Source organism: Gallus gallus, chromosome 8 (genome assembly GCF_016699485.2).
Source record: "Gallus gallus isolate bGalGal1 chromosome 8, bGalGal1.mat.broiler.GRCg7b, whole genome shotgun sequence".
NCBI classification, from domain to species: domain Eukaryota; kingdom Metazoa; phylum Chordata; class Aves; order Galliformes; family Phasianidae; genus Gallus; species Gallus gallus.
In genome coordinates this window covers 23,589,569-23,614,874 of record NC_052539.1, presented here as the reverse complement: position 1 = coordinate 23,614,874, position 25,306 = coordinate 23,589,569, and the positions used below count along the sequence as shown (strand labels likewise).

Sequence of the window (25,306 nt, the reverse complement as noted above, 5' to 3'; positions counted from 1 at the left end):
TTTTAGTCATTAATGTTTTTAAACAGGAAAGTGCAACTGTGTGTTGGCAGGATGGTACAATTTAAAACACCCTTAGTCATAGTAGTTTGTTGTGACACAGCGTGGGCTGGGCTGTTTTGCAAGTTAAAGTATTTGTTACATGAAGGCAAGGAATAGTGTTATGCATTCTTTCCGGGTTGTAAGGTTCTTAATATGATGCATTAAATCAGTTGGATGGGATTTTGGGGTGGCTTGTAAATTGTAAAGTTGTATGCGTTACAATAAATGATCACAGGTGATGCTGAATGAGAGAATTGTGATGGGAAAAAAAAAATGTGAAGAACAATAAAGAGGAGTTGTTTTATTATTTATTTATTTTCTCTTGAGACTCCAGAATGAACCAAAGGGAGTGAAGTATTTACACCTATGATAATACCTCTACATTCTTCATCTTATTTGTGATGATTAAATGATCTAGAAGTAAAATGTAGTAGGGAAAGAAGTAATGTCCCAGAAATGCATGCTTAAAAAAGACATGGAAAGTAAGAAAGGAAAAAAGGTTAAGGATGTAAGAGGTACTTCAGGATAGTGTCTACAAAAGGGGAATGGTAAGTGGTGGAAGGAAAAAAAATGAGTTGGAATGGGTAGAAGTGACAAAAACGCCCTAAGCTCCTGTCATTAATAGGACATTGGCTCTCTCTTAGTAAGAGCAGACTTCTTGTAGAAAGGGGAGCGGATGCTAAATTGTGCAGAAGAGTAAAGAAAGAGAAGATGAAATTTGGCAGAATGTAAGAAGACCAGGAGTTTCTATCTTGAGAGAATTAAACATCTTGTCGTTAGGCAAGGGATTTCAGCATTTCAAAAGTCAGAACAGCACACGAAAAAAGTTAACAACTGATGAGAAACCTATTTTAAAAGTGTAGAATGAAATTGTACACTAATAATTCTTTACATGCTTACTGCATAGGTATTATCTGTGTGCTTGTGTTGTGCCTCCCTGCCCTGTGGTTCAGTAGTCGAGTACAGAAGCTGTGCCAAGAAGCTGGGGAGGAGGGAATGCTTTGTTTTTGATCAAACCAAAAGGTCTTGAAACTTTTTAGCTGAGAAGGAAAATATGAAAATGGATATGCAAGAAGCCTCACACTACAAAAGTTGTATTTTTAGGTAGTCTTGAGAATTTGTTTGCCCTGATGCAATGTTCCTACTGCTTATTTTCTTCATAGTTTTTTTTTTTTTTTTTTCCCCCTGGTCCTGTTAGTAGATTTTAGTACAAGGGTTAAAATGTCACCCATCTCCTTCCTGTAACTTGACTGAGTGTTGCTGTTTTTTTTGCTTTTTATTTTTTTTGGACATGAGGTCTTACCTTTTTAAACAAAACAAACCAGCAATCCAAGCCTGAGTGAGCTCTAAGGAGCTTTGTGGTTGGACTTGATGATCTTTAGGGTCTTTTCCAACCTGAGCAATTTTATGATTCTTTCCTGGTTTCGTTGTTCTGGCAGCCTTTTATTTTTTTTAAATTAAGAATGCATCTGAATTATTTTTTTTCTTTCCATTTTAGAATGGAAACATCAACAATTTTTGAACTTGTAAAGATCCTATTTCTGTCATGTTCACACCTCCCTGGTCTTCATTTATCTCCCTTAATGCGGAATACTTGGAGGCATTAGTTTATCTTCCACTTAGACTAAACAAATTGGATTTAAATCTGAGTTGTGTATGTTTTACGGTGTTGAAATCACATTTGTAGCAGTTTAAAGTGATACAGGAAGCTGCCACTCATAAACATTGTATTGCTAGGTTTCAAGTGCTCAAAATCAAATTGATAATGAGATTGCTGCAGAGGAATTTCCCTGCAGTAACAACGTATGAATTGCTTGATGGGATCATGAAGTCTAATCTTGCCAATAACTGATTTCCTTCTGTTGCATATGAATTAATGAATTGACCTTTGTTGTGGTCTGCTGCAAATAGCAGTTTACTTTTTTTTTAAATATATTGAAACTCTGTAACCTATTTATTGTGTTTATTTAAGGCCAAGTGATGAAATGCTACAGATGTTCAGTGAAGCATAGAAGATTGATGTAGATAACACAGTGATTTTTATTTTTAGGTCTTCATCACCATAAAACTGTTCTTCAATAAATGGATCCAGCAACTCTTAAGCCTGCTAGGAGTGCTGGTTTGTTGCTTCCTGAGTGTTGCTTCTCTGAGACCAAGCAATTTGCTTCCTCAGATGTTAAAATTTATTGTAAAAGTTAGGAATTTCTATGTGCTGTAAAATTTGATGGTTTAATAGTTTTCTCATTCAAAACCTTCTGTTTTGACATTTGGAGGTAAGAATGACAATATAAATGTATTTTAAACTTTGTATAAAGGGAATAAAAGTGTGTAAAAGTATGTATGTAAAAAGGATGTAAAAGTCCCAAGTATGTCTTTTTTGAATTGTTTCTGATAGTATATATTTAAGGGAAATGACCTATTAATACAGAAATTCCTAATCTGCTTCTTGGCCCTACGTGATATGGACTTCGATGTATATGAGGGTATTACATATGTGGTAACTCTGCTCTCCTGTTATCCTGTACATAAAATCTAGTCAGAACAGATTTTTTTTGGTATGAAAAACAGGATTCATTGCTTGATTTCTTTTTTCCTACCTTTTTCCATATGAGCATTTCTGTTGTTACTCCTTCAGTTGTTTTTATTACGTTTTTCCAATAGATATGGTGATGTGGATACTGCTTAGCATAACACTTTGAGGAAAGTCAGTTTAATCAAAATTAAGGTGGAGTTATCCCACGTTCCCTTCACTGTAAACATCATGTGTATAATAATATATAAGAAAAAAACTCACAAAAAATCTGTTTTCTATTCAAAATGAACTCTTAAAAAGGCCTTTGTGCCTTCCTGCTGTGCTTAGCTTTGTTATTCCGTGTTTGAAGCACGCTATAATTTCAGTGAAACCAGCAGTTCAGTGCACCTGGAAATGTGATGACTTGCAGTTCCTTTCTTACATTGCTTCCAAGAATCAGCTGACAAAAACCCATGTCTGTATCTTGGAAGAAGAAAATTGTATATTTTGAACATCTGTTTTTAAAAAGCTTCAGCCCTCAAGTGTAGGGTTTTCTGTTTTCATTTTAGCGTATAACTTATACAGAAGATTGTTTGGTTTGACTTAGTTTTTTAATAGAAGTATGCATTTTGTTTACACTTTATTCTTGTGTTTTCTTCTGTCTGATGTCCTTTGGAAAGAAGGAAGTAAAAAAGCAAGAAAAGCTTGAACTGAGAAAAGCGAGAGAGGGCTTTGCAATTTTTCTTCTCTGTTTCTGTTGGAAATCTGGTCAGAAGATGCTCCACTGCCCCTTGACAGTTAACAACAGTCCATTATTTATGTCTTTTGCTACTTCCTAAATATTAACTTAGTTCTTTGGTTATAATGTGTAGTAAATCTCAGTACGAACTGGTAAGAACTAAAACACCAGAAATTACTTTCGTCTTTTTTATTCTTCCAATTGATTTGCCCTGCAGAAACATTGATGTATCTCTGTAGGTTTTTTTTTTTAAGTTGATTTAAATTAGATTGCACCCAGAACCCAGGTGATTAATTTGTTTGGCGTAGGGCCATTTCTTTTCCTTAAATGTTGGGGTGATGTTGTCACATGCCTGTCAGCTCATTTCATTCTAAGCTGTCTGTGTTTCAGCGCCTGCAGAACCAGGCCTACATGTGACAGTGATTGTGTTCATCGCATCTAACCCTTCTATCTTGTATTGTTGACCTTCTGTTTTCTTGACTTTTGACCACACACTGGCCGTGGTACGCATCTGACAGCACTTACTGTTGGAATGGTGAAGGCGACCACCTGAAGGATTTTCACTGTTAGGAACACGTATGTGTCTGTGCTTTTATAACATTTTCTCTGTGTTCGCATGAACAATCATGTGAGAACAAGAGGTTTGTATCCTTTTTCTTTTTCCAATTTCAAATTTTGTCTTCAGCATCTTGGTGTCCTGTCAGATATGTTCAGCTCAGTTAGTTAATTCTTGCTGTTGCCATGTTGAGCAGCCTGGACACTGCTCAGAATGGTGCTATCAGAAGAGCTGAGGGGAAAGAAAGCTCAGAGGTGACAGTGGCAAGTACTGCTGGTGAACAGGCTTCCCCCAGTGCTGGTAAACTGTGGTGCCTGTTCTACATGAAATACAGGAGTTACAAGGCTTCTTGTGCAGCATTAATCTCCTGCAGAGTAGGAGACAAACTGTATGTAAGCTTCTAGGGACTTACAGAAGACCCTTTTGAAAGTCTTTATTTTACATTATATCAGGATCCCTGCTTGCAAAAATCCTTTACTTTGTTGTTCTCTGTATTTCCAGTTGCTTTGCAGCTTCCAAGTGACATTTTTATATCCTTGAGTAAGCTCATATGATCGCTATGTATCTTATGGAAGTTTGGTGCAGCTAAGCATTGGCAAAGATGACCAGCTATTCTTAACAATGGATTTATTAATGGATTTATTAATCATGCTTTATTATTTACTTTTGAATGCCTTAGTCTCACATAAAGCAGGTGTTTCTTCCCTTTTTGTATATTTTCTACACTGAAGACTGGAATGTGCAGATCTTGGGTAGTTGTAAGCATGGTATGGCTTTCCATGTAGCAGTGTGCACTTCCATCTATTAAAGAAAAAAATACACACACAGAACTCCAACGACTAATACTTAGGGAGACAGTTAAGATTCTTAGTTTGTGGAATGCAGAATAAGAGTATTTCTATATCACCTCAGTAATGTGTTTCAAAGAAGGAAGATCACCTCTGACAGTAACATGGCAGCCCAGTTTCCTTGATATGACCAAATCCCAACTGCTTCCGCCAGATGCTTCTGGCCTCATTAACATAATTTTTGAATTTTTTTTTTAGGAGCCCTGTTAAAATTACAGTCAAAGCTGTAGCTGATACTGCGTAAATACTCAAGAATCTCATTTCACAGTGTTCCCCCTGTGAAGAGGCAGGGAAAGGAGTAGTTCCTCTCATTTCAGTTCTCAAATCTTTCTATACAGACTTATTTTCCTCATTTCAAGTCTTCTATACCAAAACTTCATTAGATTCCCATTGATCTTGCTTGTGACTATCCAGGTATTAGAAAAACCCTCCCCACATGCTCCTCACCCCAGCAATTAATAGCTGTGTCATATACTAGACACAGGGGGACATCTGGTTTCCTGAATTGATCCGTCTTTGTCTTTTTTGGTTCCAAGGCAGGTGAAGGCTAGAAATACAAATTGTTTCCCACCCCTGAGCAGATTTCCATGTCTGCTTGGGATATTTGTGAAAACAGTTTGAATTTCTGTAAATGCTCTGTTGAAACATCTGTGACATTCATGGAAAAGGTCTTGGAAGCTTCAGCACGTGAGAAGACTTGAGCTATCATTCTGGAAATCTGGTGTTCTTCAGTGATGTTCGTTCTTGCCTCCTATTTGTAAGGCACTGCTACAGTTTTAACACTGTACAATTATTTGTTTCGTAGGTGATGAACTTTTTCTAAGAATCACTTTGACCTACCATGATTGAGGCAAGGGGTATAAAGTTTACAGCTTTATGGAAACCAAGAGCTGGGGCTAAATATGTGAATTGTTTTGGCCTCCAGTTTGAAGGCAGTTTTTTGGAAGAATGAAAATGGATGCCTCTCATGGAAGTAGTTCCTGGTTTTTAATTTTACTTAAGGCAGCTAAGAGTCATGGGTTTAAACGTGGTTTCTTTAGTGCTGTTTCATATATGGTTTGTGGTTTTGCTCATTCAGCAGAAGGGCCTAATTTTCACTTTATTTTTTTGAAGAAGGGTGTGTAATAGCGTAAGATATTTAATATAGGGTAAGACTGGTGTAGCGTAGATGTCAAACCTTGGACAGAGTGTCTTCTAAATTGATATCCTTTACTTGCTGTTAAAGTATAGTATTTTCTCAGTATGTGTGAAGAGATCTATACCTTCCATCCCTTCAGTATTTTAGCAAATGTGTAATGTTTAACTGGCAAATTGTCAGTTTCCTAGGCACTAAAGGGATTATGCTAATCTAAAATAATTCCATTTGTTTCATTACTATTGATTTAATATTTCTAGTAGGAAATGCGTGCTTCACTCACTGGAGCATAACAAAGGAATTGTTATTGCTGTATTTTAACTGCTTTGGCTGCATTGAAGAAGTTTAATTAAACTGAAGTTTTAATATCTGGCCAGAAATGTAGCTGAGCAGATTTTTTTTTTAGGTGAAACGTTCACATCAACATTGTAAAGTCATGTAGGCATTGTGTCTTTTTTCTAAATAGACAGCATGTAGTTACTGAATAAATGAGCTCCTTGAACTTTGTCTTACGTGGTGAAAGCAAGGGGACTAGAAAACTTTGATTTCATTTCATGAAGAAAAGGGTCTGTTGTAGTAGATAACTTTTTGTGCTCTGAGAACAACAAAAAATCAGGACCTGAGATAACAGTAGTGCCTGAGTATGACTTTAGCTGTATGCATACATTACCCACCTGCCTTACATTTCACAAATACTTATTTTCAAAGGATTCTATGTCTGGATTGGCAGCCTGTGTGCAGATTGCTTAGCGTTAATTTGTCCTTAAACATTGCAATTTAAGAGCAAATTTCTGGAGTGTATTAATAGTTAAGTGGATGGTAATTGGTGTTTTAAGATATCTGAAAGCAGTTTGCCGTGTATTACTCTATAACTAGTTGAACTGAAAATTGCATACATTTTCTAAATGTGTGTTTGACAAGCAATTAGTCTGTCATGAAATCATGCTGGGAATGTATGAGTAGGAGTAAAATGAAGTAATTTATTTAATTTGGGAACCAGCGCCTGCGGATTCTGTGACTGTTTTGCAAGTGAACCTTAACGTGGAAGACCAGACCGCGGTCAGCTAGGAGTCATCTGGACCCACCAGACTTTCAGAGCAGGGTATTTTGGAAAACGATATAAATATTTTACTATTGAGTATCTTAACTGTGTTCTGTCCTAGTTTTATTTCAATAAACTATCTGATCCTGGAAGACCTGGTTGGTGCAGTGCCAGAAACACAGCCTTGTCTGAAACACTGTAGGCAGATTGTACGCTGCATACTTGAGCTCCGCATTTTCTGGCTTCCAAAATAAGCTAAATGTTGTATAAATATTCTTTATTATTGATTAGTGATTAAGCAGTCTGTGGACTACAGTAAGAGTAATTTGGAATCTGTCAGGACATTTTGTGTTATGCCTTTTCAGTAAAAGGAACCTTATTCTATATACAACACTTCCAGGATTTTTTAAAATCATGTTGCATCATGAGATCTCATCCACATTCTATCTGTGTAATACTGACTGGGATCTAGCATGTCACAACAGTAAGCAATTTTAAAGTTGAACAAAAAATGTGTTATCTTGGGGTAGCCATCCCCAACCTTTCCCGTTCAAATTTACAACCTTGCCATTCAAATTTACATAAAGTAATCTGGGGAGGGATAGAAGTGTGGGAGTTCAGAATATAGTTTTTTTTTTTTTCAGGTTCAGCCTTTGTTTTATCTGTCTCTCCTGTTGTCTAGTTTAGGAGTTTTAAGGAGTAACAAAATATGCTTTGATATCAAGCATAAGCTTTTCTTTCTGTGATGAAGCAGTATTAGTGTAAAAAATGCATGACATTAATCAGTAGAGCCAAAGTGAGTGTATATGTGTCAGAAATCAGCAGTTATATCATAACCCATAATCATTTTCCCGTGCGTGAATATATGATTTTTAAACGGGTAGTTCTGGAGTAGGTTCTTTTCCTTTTTTCTTCTGTTGACAGTAGTGTTTTGATACTGATCAATAAGCTTCTTTATTTATGTGCTCATGTTTTTTATTTTCATTACACCATAAGAATGCATCCATTTGTCAATCTGTTATTGAGATTGAGGTTTATTTGTGGAATTATGCAGTGACAGTATACAATTAAAGGACCGTGTAAAGTGTGGGTTTTTTTCCCCAGGATTATGGAAGTATATCTAACTGTTGAAAGGCTTCCTAGTGCATTTCGGCATGTTGTATGAGCTACAGGAAGAAGTTTGTTGAAGCCACCAAAGAAGTGGGGAAAAGTGGGAAACCACATCTGGAGTGCTAATTGCAAACTATTTCAACGCTTGCTCTCTTGCTGATGATGTGAATCATCTGTATGAATATATTCATGTGGCATTTTTGATGAAATGTTAATTTTTTGCTTTATTAGTAATTCTATTGTTTCACAGCTTTTCATGAACTATATTTGTTATAAAGAAAGCAAGCTGAAATAAAGCAGAATGCATAGAAAGACATTTCATTGTAGTTCAATTACAGCTTTTGGTTAAATTTTAACCACGATGGGGACAAATGTTGGCATTTGGTAAGAACTGTGGGTGTAACTTAACGTCTAGCGCTTGGAAATACTTTGAGACTCGCAAAGCTGGGGAAGTGCCAGCAAGTATAATGCAAACTGCAGGAAAATGCTCACTCTTTTCTATGCTTTGTACAGCCTGGTAATGGTAACAAAGGTAGAGGTTGCTCCCGTTAATTTATTGCTGGGGCATAGTAAGTAATTGTTAAGAAAATTTTAAAATGAATGCATTCATTTAAAAATCCAAGCCGAATAATAGTTGTTGTAACTTGAGCCCAAAACAGTCATTACTTGTTAAAATAGTAGTTTTCAAGTATCTGTGTAGGAAGGTGAGAGTGAATCTTGTCTGTAAAAATGTCTAGTCTAAAATAATTTATATCTGTGCAGAACATTTTACAGAATTTCACATTTAGGATGACAGATTGCTGACATACATGTAACAGGCAGGATTAGACAGTTGTGCAAAGTTGGGTAGAAGCCATGTTTCTTTGCTTGGGAATCTTGTGTCTTAGTGCAGGAGGAAGTGATTGTATTACAGCTGATTTCAGTAAGCCTTCGTTTTATTAATCCAATTTGTGTGCGTTATTTGACAAGTACTTGCTGTATGTTTTTGTCAGTGTTGGTGAGTAAAACTTTTCTGGTTCCCAAATTTTCCACTTTATATGGTTATAATCAGATCACAGGAGAATTTTCTACATACACATAATTTTTATAGAGTTGATTAAATTTGTAGTATTAGGAGGTCAGAACAAATATTTTGACATAACTGCATCTGGCGTTACCTGTTAAAAACATGGCAATGCCAAGATCAGTTCTGTTGAAAATGCAAGATTTTTGTCTATTAAAAGTCAGTATCCGGTCTATTTTCAAGCCTAGTGATAACCACTGAGTATTTTAAGCTCAGAAGATAAGTTTGTACTATCTTAAATGATGCATTTTTCGTCATTTCCTCCCTCCAGGATGAGAGACACAATGAGATGTGCTTAATTATTTTTTAATGGTCAGTACCATAAGTTTGTGTTTTGAGAGAAGTCTTCGACGTTGTTATTTCACCAGGTTATTAAAAAAGGTTGATCTTGTTTTTCTTTTCCTCTAACGCTGTTTTGTACCAGTAAAAGATAGATTAGTCAATTCTGAATACGTGTGACTATTTCAGTGAGTGTTCCCTTGAGGAAAGGCTTTAAATTTAAGAGTCTGCTTCACAGCATTCTTCAGGCACTTAAATGATTGTAGTCTGTAGAGTACTACTGAGTTCCTGAGTTGCCCAAACATTTAATGGATTTAATAACCTTTTATTAATCCTACTGCTCCATTGGATTTAATGTATTTTGATACTGAAATTGGAAACTTGCTGCTGTGAAGCTAATACCAGGAAAAAGTATTGTTACTTTGACCTTTGTAATTGGCACTCGTCAGTCCAGTATTATGTTGTCTTCTTGTCTTTCTATTCTCTGAATGAACAAGATTCTTAGTCATCATTCTCAGTATGACTTACACTGTTAGATGAAGGAGACTCAGAGTTGTAATATTGGAACTTCTGGATGTCTGTCTAGTCAAAAATGAGCCAGTTTAAGTCAGGTTATGCTGGACTTAGTGAATTCTTAAGTAATTTCATCTCTTGGATATATGATAGTCTCTAAGCAAAATATATAAATAAAGAATAACTCAATTTGGGTGAAAATTGCCTAAGTAAGTTGTGAACCTTGTAGTTGTTTGAATATTGTCACTGAAGCAATAATTATGTCCTTGCTTCTGTTCATTTGTATGATGTCTGAACAAGATTACACTAGGTTTGGTACACGGGTAGCATTGTGACACACCTAATATCTTTAGCTTTGGGAAAAATCTTATAAAAACACTATAATTTTCCAGTTACATTGAGCTGAACTCTTTAAATACTGATAGTATTAGAACATGCAAAAAAAGCCAACCAACCAAACAAAAGTTGAAGTTGAGGACACCAGTGGTTATACACTGCGAGAACGAAGTAAGCACGTACTGCTGCTTCCCTGGTAACATCCTCAAGCTGAAGAAATGTTCTGAGCCAGACGTGCATCTTAATTTAATAACTCACAAGCAGATTTAATATCTTTAACTACTATGTATTAGTCACACATGCTGGTTTTGATGCTCAGATGATCCCTGTTTGGAAAGACAAAAATTAATACCTTTGAATGTTTGCTTCACTACAGAGAGCCGATCCTCTCTCAAATGGGACTGAAGCTGTGGAAGAAGAGTCTGGAAGCACCTTAATGTGTTCACTTACTAGTTTATTTTTAGTCACAACATTCCTGCTATGAAATCCTAAAGTGTATGGTTGGTCCCATTTTTTTTGCAGTGTTCACCTATAGATGCCTTGTAAGAACATGAATGTTTAATGTTTATGCAGTATCTACGTCTGCACTGCCACCATTTGTCATCTACATATTTTTAGTTTTCCATTTTGCTTAATAAACAGTGTCCTGACTGTTTTTACTGTGTTTGGTTAATAGAGGTCTTTCCATCAAAAACATAATGCTGCTGCTGTTTTTCCTTAGTGTTGTGCCCCTTAAATGTTATCAAGTGTACAGAACTGGGGGCTTGAACAAATGTATTATTCAGATTTAAAGAAAATTGCTTGGAGCCTCTATCATATTTAGCCCCTCTGGTTAGGCCTAGAAAAAATGAGCTGATTTAATCCTCTGAGATTGAGACATGAGCTTTGACCGAAGAAATGTGGGGATGCCCTGCTGTGCTGTATTTCTTTATTGCTGAAGCAGTTTCTTTTTCTCCAGATTGTCACTGGCCCTGTGGAGCCAGAACCTCTATTTGGTTTTCATATCCTACAGATGCAAAATAAAGGATGTTTTTGTCTCTTGACCAACTTGCGTATCTTGATTAAGAGTATTGAGGCCAATACAGAAAAACTAACTAGTTTTTCTAGTTAGTTAACTAACTAGAACCTCCCACTTTTTCCTGGAGGTTTATTAGGTGAACATGATCAAGAGCTGTGTATGACTGCAAAAACCACACTGATGATAAATGAGACGCATTAAAAAGAATCTTCTGGTTATTGCCATGCATGATGGATAAACTAATTTAAAACGTGTTCTGCTAGGAAGCTGTTTTCTCTGTAATTTGATACAGCCTTGTGGGTAGTTGCTGTAGCTTATAGATACCTCCAGCCCTTTTGTGCCTGTTTTTTTGCTGTCCTCCTGTAATGTTTTGCGCATCTTGTTACAGTATCAAAGTTAGTTTGAGTTCAGTAGTAATACTTTGACTTCAGTTGTTAACCCTTGTTTATTAATTGTTAACAGAAACTGTAAAAACTCATGTATTCAGAGAAGAAACATAGGATTTAAATCTTGGTTTATTCTACCTGTATGTTTATTGGACACTTCTTGTTTAAGCCACATCTGTAAATACTGATTTGTAAAAATGATGATGGATGATGACAGTCCATAGTCACAGTATTTGACTTAATCCTGCTGTAGTACTAAGGAGTCTGAGCTTCTAAATTTCAGCTTTGTCTTCATTGAGGACCAGTCACTCCTCAGGTATACAGGCCAGCAGGTCAGGTGTCTCTGACACACAAGAGTGGATGTTACTCAAATTAGAAGTGCTGGTAGTAACATGTGCTGGTGGTACAGCAGGGAGTGGGGATTAGTGGTGGGGTGCTACAAACTCTTAACAAATACCAAGTCTAGCAAATATATTCCTGTGACAACAATAGTGATCATAAAGATTATTAAAATTAAGGGATAGAATTTATCTTTCAAGCTCTTCTGCTCTCTCTTCACTGACAAATGTATTGATTCCCCCCCCCCCTCCCCTCCCCCCATTCTTGGTTGAATACTATTCTGCTTTACCTGCCTGTTGCTGGGCCTTCCTTAAAGATTAAAGTTAGTTAGGGTTTTGATATCTTTACTCCCATATCTTCTAACAACCAGAACAGAATTTAAACAGCCGAGTAGTGAAATGTGTAAGCCAGCATTACCAGATTGCATGGTATCACTTTTGCTGGACCTGACATCTGAAACATTCTAGTATCAAGGTGATTTTGAAACCTTTTTTGTTTCATGCAATCTGAAAGAAGTTGTTTTCTCAATACTGTTGAAAGCTAGTCAGTTTCCTTTCAGCAGTTTTCATCTTCCTGACTTTGTGCAAACTTTGGTGTATGCATATACTTCTAAAGCATCAGATGTGATGGAAGTGCACTAAAACTTTCTCCAAAATAGAATGGAGCAGTACTGTCTCACTTCTGTCAGAAGTAGATTTTTGAACTTGAAACTGAAATATGTGGTGGCTTTTCTAGACAGAGAAGCATTTCAATGTGAGATAGAATTTTTATTAAGATATTTTTATAGGTAGTAACTGTAATTATGAATAAGAGGCCTAATTTGGTTGCAGCTTGCTTGGTTTGGGCCTGGGCCTGCACGTAAACTTGAGTTATATTTTGTTCTGAGTTGCTGGGCAGCATTCGATGACAATTAGCTGCATAAATCATATTTAAAAATGTTTGCTTTTTTTCATGTGAGGATTGTTTGAGCACTGGGGGTATTTCAGTGGTTCTGTGGCATGTGGTTATGCTTAGGAGGTTGGACTTATCTAGAAGATGCCAGGCCTGCAGCGCTGGTGTGCCGGCTAGAGTAGGCCCGATGCTTCTGGGAGACATGAGCTTTTCTGTGTACGTGCTGTCTGGCTGCCTTGTCTGCACACACAGCTCAGTGAGTCTGAGAACTGTCTTCTTACCGAGTGCATGTACAAAGAGAGAGATTTACTGAGCATGGGCTGTGCCGTTTATTCCTTTTTTTACTATACCTGGGAAATCTGTTGCGCAAATACAGGAGCTTGGGCATCAGTTCATGTTCGTTTTCACTTAAACATGTTTTTTATTTTAAGAAGGTACTTTAATGGCCATGTCATTTACTGAGAGTATTTACTCAATGGAGAAAATTTTATGGCATATTTTAAAGCAAGCTGACCAATTTTTAAAGCAAAATACAGGGCCCTGTCCTGATTTATTTTTCTTCTTCTGCATACTTGATTGAAAACTTATTTTCTCTTTTCAGGCAGCTATAAATGGTGTAATACCACAAGAAAATGGCATTCTGCAAAGGTAAGCACAGAGGGATGGAGTATACATACAGAGAATGATGCTGTGTAGTAGTTACATTTTTGTTTCTGAATCCCGAGATGATGATATAATTCTCATTTTAAAGCAGTTTTTTTGAGCCACAAGTTCAATTCCTGACAAAACTGATTTCACAATCAGTTTTTCCTATACTGGTGAAGAACAAGCTCAACTGTCTATTTGAATTAATTATTTTTTATTTTATATTAATTCATTATTAGCTCATTAACTGGTGGAAATTATGGTAGATAAAATGAAGTTGCTCCCTTCTAAAAATAGCTTTACTGATTTCCTTTCAGTTTTTAAATTAAAATTTGGCTCATATATTGATGCCTGGATACCTTGAAGTCATTGAAGCATGATCTCTTAAGCACTGATGAGACAACTGAAAGCAACAGAACAGGAGTTGAGCTACTTGAGAGAGGCAGTTAAATATTATTTCTAATTTGGTTTAGGAAAATAGTCAATGTACTGTTTTTAAAAATTTATTTTAATGATTGAAGAAGATACCTTAGTGTAGGTGAAGTGATGTTCCGGCATGTATACCAATGCTCACTAAAGTTATTATTAAGTAAATAGTTTTTTGGATCAAGAAAAAACCTTAATTGCTTGATAAAGTTACTAGATGTGTATTCACTGTTAGGCCTGCATGATCTGATGGTGATCAAGTCTCTTCTGTTTCAAGTACTATGTCTATTTATGTTAATAAGTCCTGACCTCAAAGCATTTAAATTCAAAACACTGCAACATTTGCAACCATTTTGCCAGGGAGAAAGATCTGGGCAGCAGTTATACCAGACTTTGCAGACTTTGGTAACAGCTATGTCTGATGTCCACTTGATAGCTTTCTTCGTTAATAAATTATTCATTTGTAGAAATGATGGGGCAGTCAAATGTGTTTCAAGTCTTTTTTATTTTCCTTTTTTTTTTTTTTTTTCCAGTGGAAGAAGTTTAAAATTAGGCCTGGTAGACTTAAAAACCTAGTTTCCAGTGGCTTTCAGATGAGGTTAATTTGCTGACTTATATGCTTTTTAGTGGCTTTTCATGCTTCCTTAGAGATTGCAAGTCAGATATGTAAAATACTTTTTGTAATGGAATGAGATATACTTGACATAGTTGAACTTGAAGTCAAGTTTTGTTCTATAGTTCAGTTGTGTTGCATTTAAATAAATAAATAATTTCAACTCCTGAGAATCAGAATATTCTTTGCTTCTGAGGTCTGCTAACAAAAATGGTTCCAGTACTAAGTTTTGGTTGGATATCAAATTGAAAAACAAAAACAACACACACACACACACACACACACACACACACACACACACACACACACACACACAACAAGAACAAACAAAAAGCCCAACGAACATACTGCTCAGTATTTAAAGTCTTTTAAAGCTTGAAAATAAGACTGTTCCCTTTACTTTTTAAACCTCAGGAGTGGGTCTTTGAACTTTGGATATGGTTGTGGTTGGGGATCCATCCTTCTGAGCCTGCTAATGTGAGAAGTGGAGAAGTAATCTCTCTTGTTTTACAAGCATAATACATGTTTTGTGTTTGTTTTTTTTTTAATTTTATTTTCAAAAGTGGGAGTCACAGTGATGTGATTTGCAATAGCTTGGTACAATTTAATGCAATTTTGTGACATGAGTGCCATCCTCATTAATATTTTTTTTCTAAGTTCAGTCTTCATAGACTTGACTTGTGTAAGAAACATTTCCATTGTTCCAGAGATCTTATAGTATCTTCAGGAAGGGGAGTATGTATTTTTTTTTCCTTTTTTTTTTTTTCAAATAAATTCTGTTTAGGAATGGAAATGAGGCAAATTGCATCCCAGTATTTCCTAAATCTTTCTTTGTTCAGCTTCTGTTCTTTCAGTGCATTTGTTTTATTAGCTTACATCCTCCATCAGGATATCCTTTAACAGCCCAAGACACATAGTCCTCTAAACAGAGAGCACTGTCTTCCTGGTAAGAACATCTACAACATGAATCTCTAGACTTACCCTGTGAAGTGTCTTGCCAGCAAAACCTTATTTCAGTACATCATAATTTTCTTGGGCCTAGAGTTGCGTTCCTTAAATTTAATGTTTTGCTACCTTTGTTTCTAATCTCAGTTATGTGGTACTTTTATGAGTAGTTCACTGAGGAGGATGAGATGTACTTCTGGGTAATCAGGGTTTCCCAGTTTATTCTAACCTTTATTTTAAGCTGCTTATTCTAAATTGCATATGAGACTGGCCTAGTGATATAGAAAATTGGTGGTTGCCATGGTGCAAGGTTTTATATGTTCACAGCACTCTTGGAACAGGAAATAATTCTACTTCTCAAGATAAATCTGATGTTAATTACATAGTGCACTTTAGACTGAAATAACGGTTTAAATACCTGTTTGTCTTCTAAGCTGCTCTGCTATAGCACTTCTGAGTACACGAAATATTAATGTTTTTAATATGAAAGTTAATTTCTAATTATGAATGAAACACTATTTTCAGATATGACAGTGTAGTTTATTCAAGAGGCATATGCTGTGGACAACAGTGAGTAGTACTGTTCATTTTACTTTACAAATCTTTATTTATTTAAACATTATCTGTTTGTTCGTACTTTCTTATCTGTGTATCCTTCAGTGAGTACGGTGGAGAGACTTTACAAGGACCAGCATATGGCCCCACAAGTCATTCTACAGCAGCTTCTTCAGCTTCTTCATCTTCCTCAGCATTTCGCCATGTAGTGCCATCTAGACAAATAGTGGAAAGACAGCCTCGAATGCTTGACTTCAGGGTTGAGTACAGAGACAGAAATGTGGATGTAGTACTTGAGGACAGCTCTACAGTTGGTAAGAATGCGTAAACATGACATAACTGTCGTTGTAGAATTGTTAAAATAGAACTAAAAAGACTAAACCTCTAAGATCTAAATCATATGGAAAAAAAAAACCAAAACAACCAACCAACAAAACCCCTCAAAAAATGTCCCACAAAATGCAGTCTTCATGGCTCCTAACCATTTCCAAACCTCTTTGCAGCATGAAAAAAGCAAAATTTCACTAATCCGTTGTAAAGGTTAGTGATCTATCAAATATTTTGACATCTAGTTGTCTTATGGACTTAATTCATAAACAAAATGGAGATTACTGATTAAGTTGAGGCAAGAAAGTGTAATTTGCAGTAGGATTAGTGTAGATGCAGTCAACTAATAAGTGGATCATATTGGCATTTCCTTTTTGAATCTCTATAGCATCATCCCTTTCTACATAAGATCAGTGACAAAATTCAGAGAATTCTCTAAGTGTGAAAAGCATTGTAGCATCTTTTTTTTTTATTTGTCTGGTTTTTGGGGAAATTAAGAGTTTTGTTATCAGACTTGTTTGTTTTTATTCTAAATTCGATGCATTCTGTACAAGTATTTTAGAAATATGCTGTTCTTACCATTGCAGGCATATTTTTTATATTTCCCAACTGACTTAATTTACCTCTCCTGAGGAAAAATGGTATTATTGTTTTTTAAGACAGTATAGAGATCAAAACAAATAAATACGTCAAGAAATGGCTGAGTAAAAATTTGTTGAGCTGTCACTTTGTCTGTGATGAAATTTTGAAATTGAAACTTTGGATCCTTATTTTTCTTGTTAGTGCTTGATTTGGTATCTTTATGGTGCCACCTGGTGGTGATTGGTTGAATTCTTGATTAGCGTTACTTTGCAGTGAGTTACATCCGTGTTACATAAAAGTGACCAAATCAGAATTTTTCAGCTATAGTAGGTGTAGTAGGTGATAGGGTTTGTTTGTTTGTTTGTTTTTCCTATTAAATTCTTTCAGATATAGATGATTAAGTGACAGGGCGGAAGGTAGAGTAAAACTTTTGTCTGTTTCTTGGCGTATGAAGGCTGAAGGCAGCCTTGTGTTTAAAATCTTGAGAGAAGTGTGAAAGGTAAATCATAGAATTTCAACCATAGACATCAAGAAGGCAGCTTTTGGCTTTTTCAGGGATCTGCTTGGCAGAATCCCAGGAGAGACCGCCCTGGAGGGCAAAGAGGCCTAAGAGGGATAGTTAATCTTCAAGTATGACCTCTTCAGAGCACAGGAACAGTCCATTCCAACATGAGGAAGAGCAGATGTGGCAGAAGGCCAGGGTGGAGGAACAGAATGTGCAAAACACTGAAAAATCTGTCCGACTGGTCAAATACACAAACACTTCAGTTCCTTAGGTCCAGATTACTGATTGTGGAACTGGGTATCAGAAATGCAGATGCACTTTATTTCTGGCAAAGTGCATTGTTCCAGATAGCATGCATCTGCAGATATATGCATCTAGCTCGAATACATCTTGTAGAGCTACTCAAATATATGTCCAAATCACCAGATCCTCATGTGATTGTGTGAATCAGATTCTTGTTCTATGTGATTTTTACTTTCGTTTATTTTTTACTGTTTGAAATATATGTTACAATGGTAACTACACTAAAACTGGTGTTCACTGTACATTTTCCTTGCTTTTGAAATTAAAGAGATAAACGTATATATTCTATACATGGATTTCTTGACATTTTCTTCATTTTTCTCTTCAGGAGATATCAAACATATTCTAGAAAATGAACTTCAGATTCCTGCGTCTAAAATGCTGTTAAAGGGGTGGAAGACTGGAGATGTAGATGATAGTGTAAGTTTTTGGTCATGTTTTCAGTCAACTGAATTTGGCATTTCAAACGGGGTCTGAGGGCGGGGATGACAATGCAAGGATTCCGAGTTTCAGAGTGTTAGATGTTTCAGGTGAAAGCTCTACGAGGAACTCTTAAACTAAAGCATTATAAAAACATCAGTGTATTTTGCAGTGTTTTTATATACAACAATGCACACCTGCAGAGATGTTATTAAATTAATTGTAAATACCTCTTAAAAATTTGATGTTGTGAAGAAGCTTTTATAATTAAAAGGAATAAAGTAAACTAATATGTTATTATCAGCAAATGTTTTATATTTACAATTTTTTTTTCCTTTCTTCAGACTGTTTTAAAAACTCTACACTTGCCAAAAAATAATAGTCTTTATGTCCTAACGCCTGATCTGCCTCCTCCTTCTTCAAGTCATTCTGGGTAAGTCTTTTATCCATAGATTCTACTTGTATGATTCTTTTTGTGTGTTTTCTATGAAGCAGCTTGCAATCTTGCAGGAATTTACAATCAGTAAATGTTTCACTGCTCTAAGATGCAAGGAAAGGTGGTTGTTAAAAAAAAAAAAAAGTTAAGGAAACTGTGGTGTATGTAGTACATGACCTACTGAGGTTCACACAGATTTTTGCATCTTCAAGTTTTTATGACTTAATTTTTTTAGTCTTGTCTCTGTGGAAATGAAAGCTGGTCTTCTGTAATTCATCACATTAGATTGATTCATTTAACATAAACCTGTACAAATTGTTACCAGCAGACCAGCATTTTCTTTCTGAAGTGTGTGTTATGTTATTTTATCATATTTTCTTGGACTTATGAAGGGTACATAGAGTAATTGATTTCCTCTAAGCAGGATATCTTCTATTGCTGATTTCAATACTCAAAGAGTTAATAGTGTTCAGTAATCAGTGAATATTGCAAAGGTTTGAAAATTAAATAGTTTTTATGGAACATGGAATCATTGTTGTTGTAAAGTAATTTGTAGCTACTTTGCTTTAATTTATTTGTCCTATTTCCTACCCTGTCTGCGTGTTTCTGAAAGGTGGAATGGGGTGTCCTCGTCAGGAAAACATGAATTTTATTCCATAGCCACTAGAGGGTGCACTGTAATTGAGTTTGAATGGAGTAGCTCTGATCCTAAGTTGTCAAGTAAGCAGGAAAGATTGCGGTTTGAAATGATCAAATTGCGTAATCAGTAGACTAGATTGCCTTCGAACTGTCTGAAGAGGGAATTGCTTTTCTGCTGCTGTAGTTAGATAGCAAAATATTCTACAAATATGATGAAGGAAACCTTTTGACCATCGATAGAAATATATATAGTACTTAGGTCTATAACCCTGTATGCTATGGAGGAAATAACAAAGCTGATGTATATTATAAAAAAAGTAATAAATAGTAATAAAATACAAGCATCAAGAGAGGAAATAATGGTAATGGAACAGAAAGAGCAGGTTAGTACTGAGCTGCAATGTGAGTGAGAATGATTAGATTGTTGTGCTTAAGGAGCTACTTGAAGAATAGTGACAATACTGTGGAAAGACCATGTGGATGCTAACAGAATTTTCTGCATGGATGTCTAGTATACTTTAATTTCACTGTCTGATTTTTGGAAATTAATGCTGATGGCTTTAACTGAAATAAACTATATAACAGCAACAAACTGCTTAAAAGGAGTTCTCAGGCTTTTTTGTTGAACAGTTTTAAAAGAACTTCCTAATAATATCACAGTGGGTGTTACCTTTACGGTTTATACTTGTTTCGTTGAGGAGATGAGTTCTGCTTATTTTTAAGATAAATTTGGTACCTTTGGGGTTAGCAAATGATGATTAATTAGTGGCTACTTAAAGATAATTTGAAGGCTAGATCATCCCTCGGAGTCATAAATTCTAGATGAAAGGGGAGGCTTGCCTCCAATTAAAGCATCAATGCAGATCAAAACACATCTAATTGAAGCAATGTACTAAACCCAGTTACACTGTTTACTGCCTACTGTTAGGTCAGTTATCATTCAGATTAGTTTGATACCCTCAATTTTTAAAAGCGTGATGTTCTCATCTATTATTAATGGATGTTAAGGAACTTTGTCTCTTACTTTTCGAGTTCGTCTGTCATTTTCTTTAAATGCCTCCTATTTTGAAATATAGAAAAATAGCCATGATTTCAATATTTCCAGAAAATGATATATGAGAAACCCGAGATTTCAGTATGTGATGTTTTATGCATATGCCTTTTATGAAGAAGTAGTCTAGTCTCAGCTCTATAAACTCCAGTTTGTTTCTGTTCTTGATGCTCAGGGAGAATAAAGTTTGAGGCATCTTTTTGTAGTGTGTTGGTATGTAGGCATTGAAGTCTGTGACGGACTGAATGGCCTTAACCCAGAACTGACTTAAACTGGCATCTAAAAGGAATGGCAAAGTGATCCTGCAGTTTAAACAGGCAAAAATCTCATAGGGCATCTTCATTCATTAGTGGCATATCTAAAGCTTTCATAGGCAATAGAAACCCAGTGAATGACTATTGCATGTTAGTAAATTGAGGTGTGAAGATTAAATTAAAATGTCAAATACCACATGTAAGGTTGGTAAAGCCATACCTGTTCATGCACGGCATCTAGAGCAAGACAATGTATTCTGTGAACTGTAGATGTAGTTGAAGCATGTTTTCTAGTGAATTACTACCTCATCCCATCAGCTTCAGTAACTCATCTCTCTCTCTCTCTCCATCTTCCCTTGATCTTGCTTACCTCTGGCAGTACTTCAGTTCCTCCCATGCATTTAGTAGCCCATGTCATTTTTTCATCTGCTTAGACTGCCAGCCTGCCCTGCTTCTATTCTGCAGATAGTTCTGTAATCAGGTAGTAGTGAATGACAAGAGATACTATATGCTGCCATTACTTCTTGTGATCTTTGACCAGCGGTTGGCTGAATATAATATAAGAGGATTATACCCAAAGTAATTTGGGTCCTTTTTCTCTATCCTGCTGTTGATTTATGCCCGGTATTTGAGTCCTTTGTGACGCTGTCAGATTTCCCTGAAACTAGTGAATATGTATAAATTTGCTAGATGGAACAAGTGAGAAAAACATTATTTGCTTTGGAAATCCATTTTAAAATAGAAAGGTACATAAGAAGTCCATCGTTCAGTTGTCCAAGGGAGCAATCCCTTGTACTTGCTTTGTTGGATTAGATTCTTCACCTCCTTACAGTGGCTTTTCTTACCTTTGTTGCCGTGGGTGCTTCTAGAAAGCTTGCACTGTTCAGTTCAGGAGAAAGTTTTGGGAGAATGCAATAGAGAGGATCATGAAAAGCATAGGCATGCTGGTCTGGCCATATAGGTAGGTCTTCCAGATGGTCTTTCCTTTCAGTCTTTTGTATTCTCAGAGGTGCTTCTTACCAAATAATTTTGGTGTTGTTGTCACTTCAGTTAATAGCTATCACAGAATTGCAAGGATATCATTTATTTTATATTTTTCTTTTTTCTTTTTTTGCTAACTAGCTGAAAGTGTTAGATACTTTTTTTTATATACCTGATACATCACTGGGAAGTTCAAGGCAGTTGAAGCTGCTTGACCAAGCGTACTCTAGCTCAGGTTCATGGTTGGACTTGGTGATCTTGAAGATCGTTTCCAACCTACACAGTTCTATGATTCTGTATCTTGGAGGTGATTACAGTGATGTATTTTTTTTGCTAAGTGATTGTAATTTATTTTAGAAATGTAATTGTCTGTGTGGATAGGGATAAAAATTATATATGTGTTGGAAGTAATGGGTATATATTTTGCTGAGTACATGTTTTTTTAGATGATTGCAGAGCAGTGATTATGACATGGTGCTTTAGTGTAGGTTATCAACTGTAGCAGAGTGTTAATTAAGAATGATGTAACCTGCAACTCCAATTATTAGTATTGTCTGTTTAGCTGGACAGGAGCAGTGCCTTGCTTTAGTTACTTTGAAAGCATCAATAAGGATGGTAAGATTAATGTTTTATTTTCACATCTGCTCATGAGACAGTTTAAAAATCCTGAAGTTTAAAATGCAATAGAATGTAAACAAAGGGACTTCTGCTCATTTACATGTTAGCCAGATTTGCTGATTGCTGTTTGAACCTAATCTACCATCTCTTGCTGCATTAGCTACAACAAACATTACATTTACATACTGATTTCTTATTTTGTTTTAATGTAAATAATCTGTAATTACAGTAAATTTGGACTTCTGTTGACATGAGCTTGTATAAATCCGTAAGTTTAAAATGGAAATGTTAATTACCTTGTGTCATGCCTGCTTATACAAAATTCTGAGGTTTTGGAGAATTCTTGTGGCTGAGGAAGATACTGCCTATTAGGAAATAATGAATGCATTTCATTTAAAAAAACAAAAACAAAACTGAAATGAAATGAAAAGGAATATTTGCTGGTCACTGATTAAGGATATACTTTTGGTTTCAAAGTTAAAAACATTACTAAAGTATCCACCAAAAATGCAATTTATAAGCATTTTATATATTAAGCATTTCAGCACAGCAAGATGTAGAAGCTTAAAATATCAACATCACTACTGATGTCATCATTCTTCAGCATTGTGTAGACTGAACAGTTGCTGTCCCCTTGAGTCTAGCATTATTTGTAGTTACACATTTTTAGGCTAAATATTGTTTCTTTTCATGTATTAGACTTGCTGTTTATAAATTTTGCTGTATTAGAATTTGGATGGAGAGCTCATGAATAAACTCATTCCTGACTCTTAATCCTACTGTTTCAGTTATTTGAATGAGTGAAGAAATTTCTTGTAACTTCATTTGCTTGAAATTTCAGCTTTAAAGAGGAACGATTTTGTTTGCATCTTATGCCATTTCAACCCCAACTGAATCTTGGTCTGTCACTGAGGTTCCTGCTCATTGTGATAACGCTGATAACCAGTGCTATAAGGGCAATCCATGTGTAATCCTAAGACGATCCAGATTTCTCTTGCTAGATCTGAACAGAACAAGGACTATTTCCTTCTGTCTGTTCTCAGACTTGCTTCTTTTTCCAGATGTAGGCAGAGTTTCTGTAATGGATGATTGGTACCTAAAAATACAGTCAAGTTCCCTTGCCTCCTGTGCTGACGTGAATGTGTAATCATTCAGCTGAGGGGGAAAAAAAAAAAAAGTAACATTAACCTATCAGCAAATGCTTTTGAAAGCTAGAGTTTGCAGCAGGGGGAAAGCACTGCTGACAAAAGTGGCCTACTTTAGTTCTGCTTCTAGAATTTGATTTCTTTCATTACTAATTAATCCTCAGATAAATTAAATTCTGTTAGCGTTGGTGGCAAAAAAAAAAAAATCTTCAATGGGAACTAGAGTTTGACACTGATTTTCTTCTTCATCCTCTCCTCCTCATCTCTTTCTTTTCTTTTTCTCTTTTAATTCAGATATTTCATTTGGAAGATAGTAGTCAACTAGTAACATTTGAATGAAACCAAAACTGCTGCATACATGGATGCAGTAATTTTAGCAAATTGCATGGTGTTCAGAGGCAGTTATGTACCTCTTAAATTAAGGAAAAAAGCATCAATTTGCTGTCAGGAGTAGTGTTCTGCTTCGATAACTTTATACTGTACATTTGAGCATAGCTTGGGGAAATGAATTTATGAGGGACCTACATGGTTGGTTCTCCAGCAGCATGTTCAAATCAACCCCATCCTACAGAGGAGCGCGCGCACCTATTGCCCATCAGGTACACTGACAACTCCTCCTTGACTTTCTAAGAGATGTGGTCTGTGTCTTAGGGCTTCCAGGCCATGTAAAGTTTTGATATTGGAGCTCAAAGGATTGGGTCAATTGAGCAATGCGTTTCTATGTCAGCATTACCTGGCCCATTTTCTTTGTTGCCTTATTTTTCTGCAAAAAAGAAGTGAATAATTGACTATGCGCTTGAATTGCTAACACTTCTTTAGGCAACTTTCTTAGTCAACTCTTTGTAGCCTACTCTTTGTATTTGGCTATGAATAAATACAGAAAACATACTTGTTAAGAACATTTGCTTCTCACATTTAGAAATACAAAATGTAGAGATGTCAAAATATTTAGTTACTTTGAAGCTTTTAATTTTAAGGCACTTCATTTAACTGTTTGAGAAGTACGTTTTCCCCTTTCTTAGTACTTTCCACTGTTACATCCAGATTAAGTGCAGAAATTGAAAACTTTTCCTTTGAGTATATCTGTAATGTTCTTTTCCATATTATGTTTTGAATCTGGATAATATTGAAGCGTGTGTTTTATGCTTGCTTTGTGAGACTGAGGGTGTAATCTAACTGGCCTATTTAATTCCATATTTACATCAATTACGAAATGAAAACATGAGCTGTCCTAGCAGTGTGCGTCTGCAGAAGATATTCAGAAAGAGTCAAAAATAGCTCTAGCAGAGCCTTTGTGACAGTAGAATCCATATGCTGTAATTAATAACATTTTTAGAACAGTTATGTGTATCAGTTGCCTCCAGGATTTGCTTAAAAACAAAGAAAAAAAGTCGGAACCTGAAAAAGCACAGCAGGATACTGTAGTTGCTACTGAACATTTGCCAAAAGAAAATATGATTATAGCAATGCTAAACTCACTAAGAATCCAATTAGAATTACATATGAAAATAGGCATTCAACTTTTCAGTCTCCTTTGTGGGACTTTTAGGTATTTTTAAATTTTTCCAACCTGTTCTTACGAGTCTTTGTGACAATGGAGCTGATTGCACGTTCAGCATAGTTCACTTAATTCAGCTATATGCATGGTGTCTATTGTACATTAGAACATACCCAGCATTAACAATGAGCTAAATTAGTTTTCTGTATTACAGAAGCACATAAAAGACAAGAGAACTTGCACTTTATGATTTTGTTTTGTAGTATGTGATTGTTATGTATAAGATGTCACAGAATCCAAATTACGTTGCTGAGTGAAGATATTTTTTAAGGTAATTTTTCTCGAGATGCTAAAGCAAATAATGCATCTCTTGCTAAAGCATCCATTGAGTATTGCATGGGCTCCTTACCATCTGAACAGCCAAACTGCAATCAGTAATTACAGTAGAAGGAAAAACTAACAAATCAAGACTCAATCTAGCAGTCTTTCTTGTCTTCTTGTATCTTAAGATACAGCTGTGCTCATCTGCATACTGAATTTGTCCTTTATTACTTAGA

At 35.8% G+C, this 25,306-nt stretch overlaps 1 protein-coding gene across 5 annotated transcripts in view; it reads left to right on the top strand.

Moving 5' to 3' along the window:
• FAF1 (Fas associated factor 1) overlaps positions 1–25,306 on the top strand; it is a 145,110-nt gene that overhangs the window by 18,555 nt on the left and 101,249 nt on the right. For all 5 annotated transcript variants that reach the window (XM_040704871.2, XM_040704872.2, XM_015291225.4 and 2 more), the window contains 4 exons: positions 13,408–13,454; positions 16,096–16,304; positions 18,036–18,127; positions 18,472–18,560. In XM_040704871.2, the coding sequence (XP_040560805.1) occupies positions 16,235–16,304; positions 18,036–18,127; positions 18,472–18,560 (251 nt within the window). In that variant the 5' untranslated portion in view covers positions 13,408–13,454; positions 16,096–16,234. The remainder of the gene's footprint in view (positions 1–13,407; positions 13,455–16,095; positions 16,305–18,035; positions 18,128–18,471; positions 18,561–25,306) is intronic.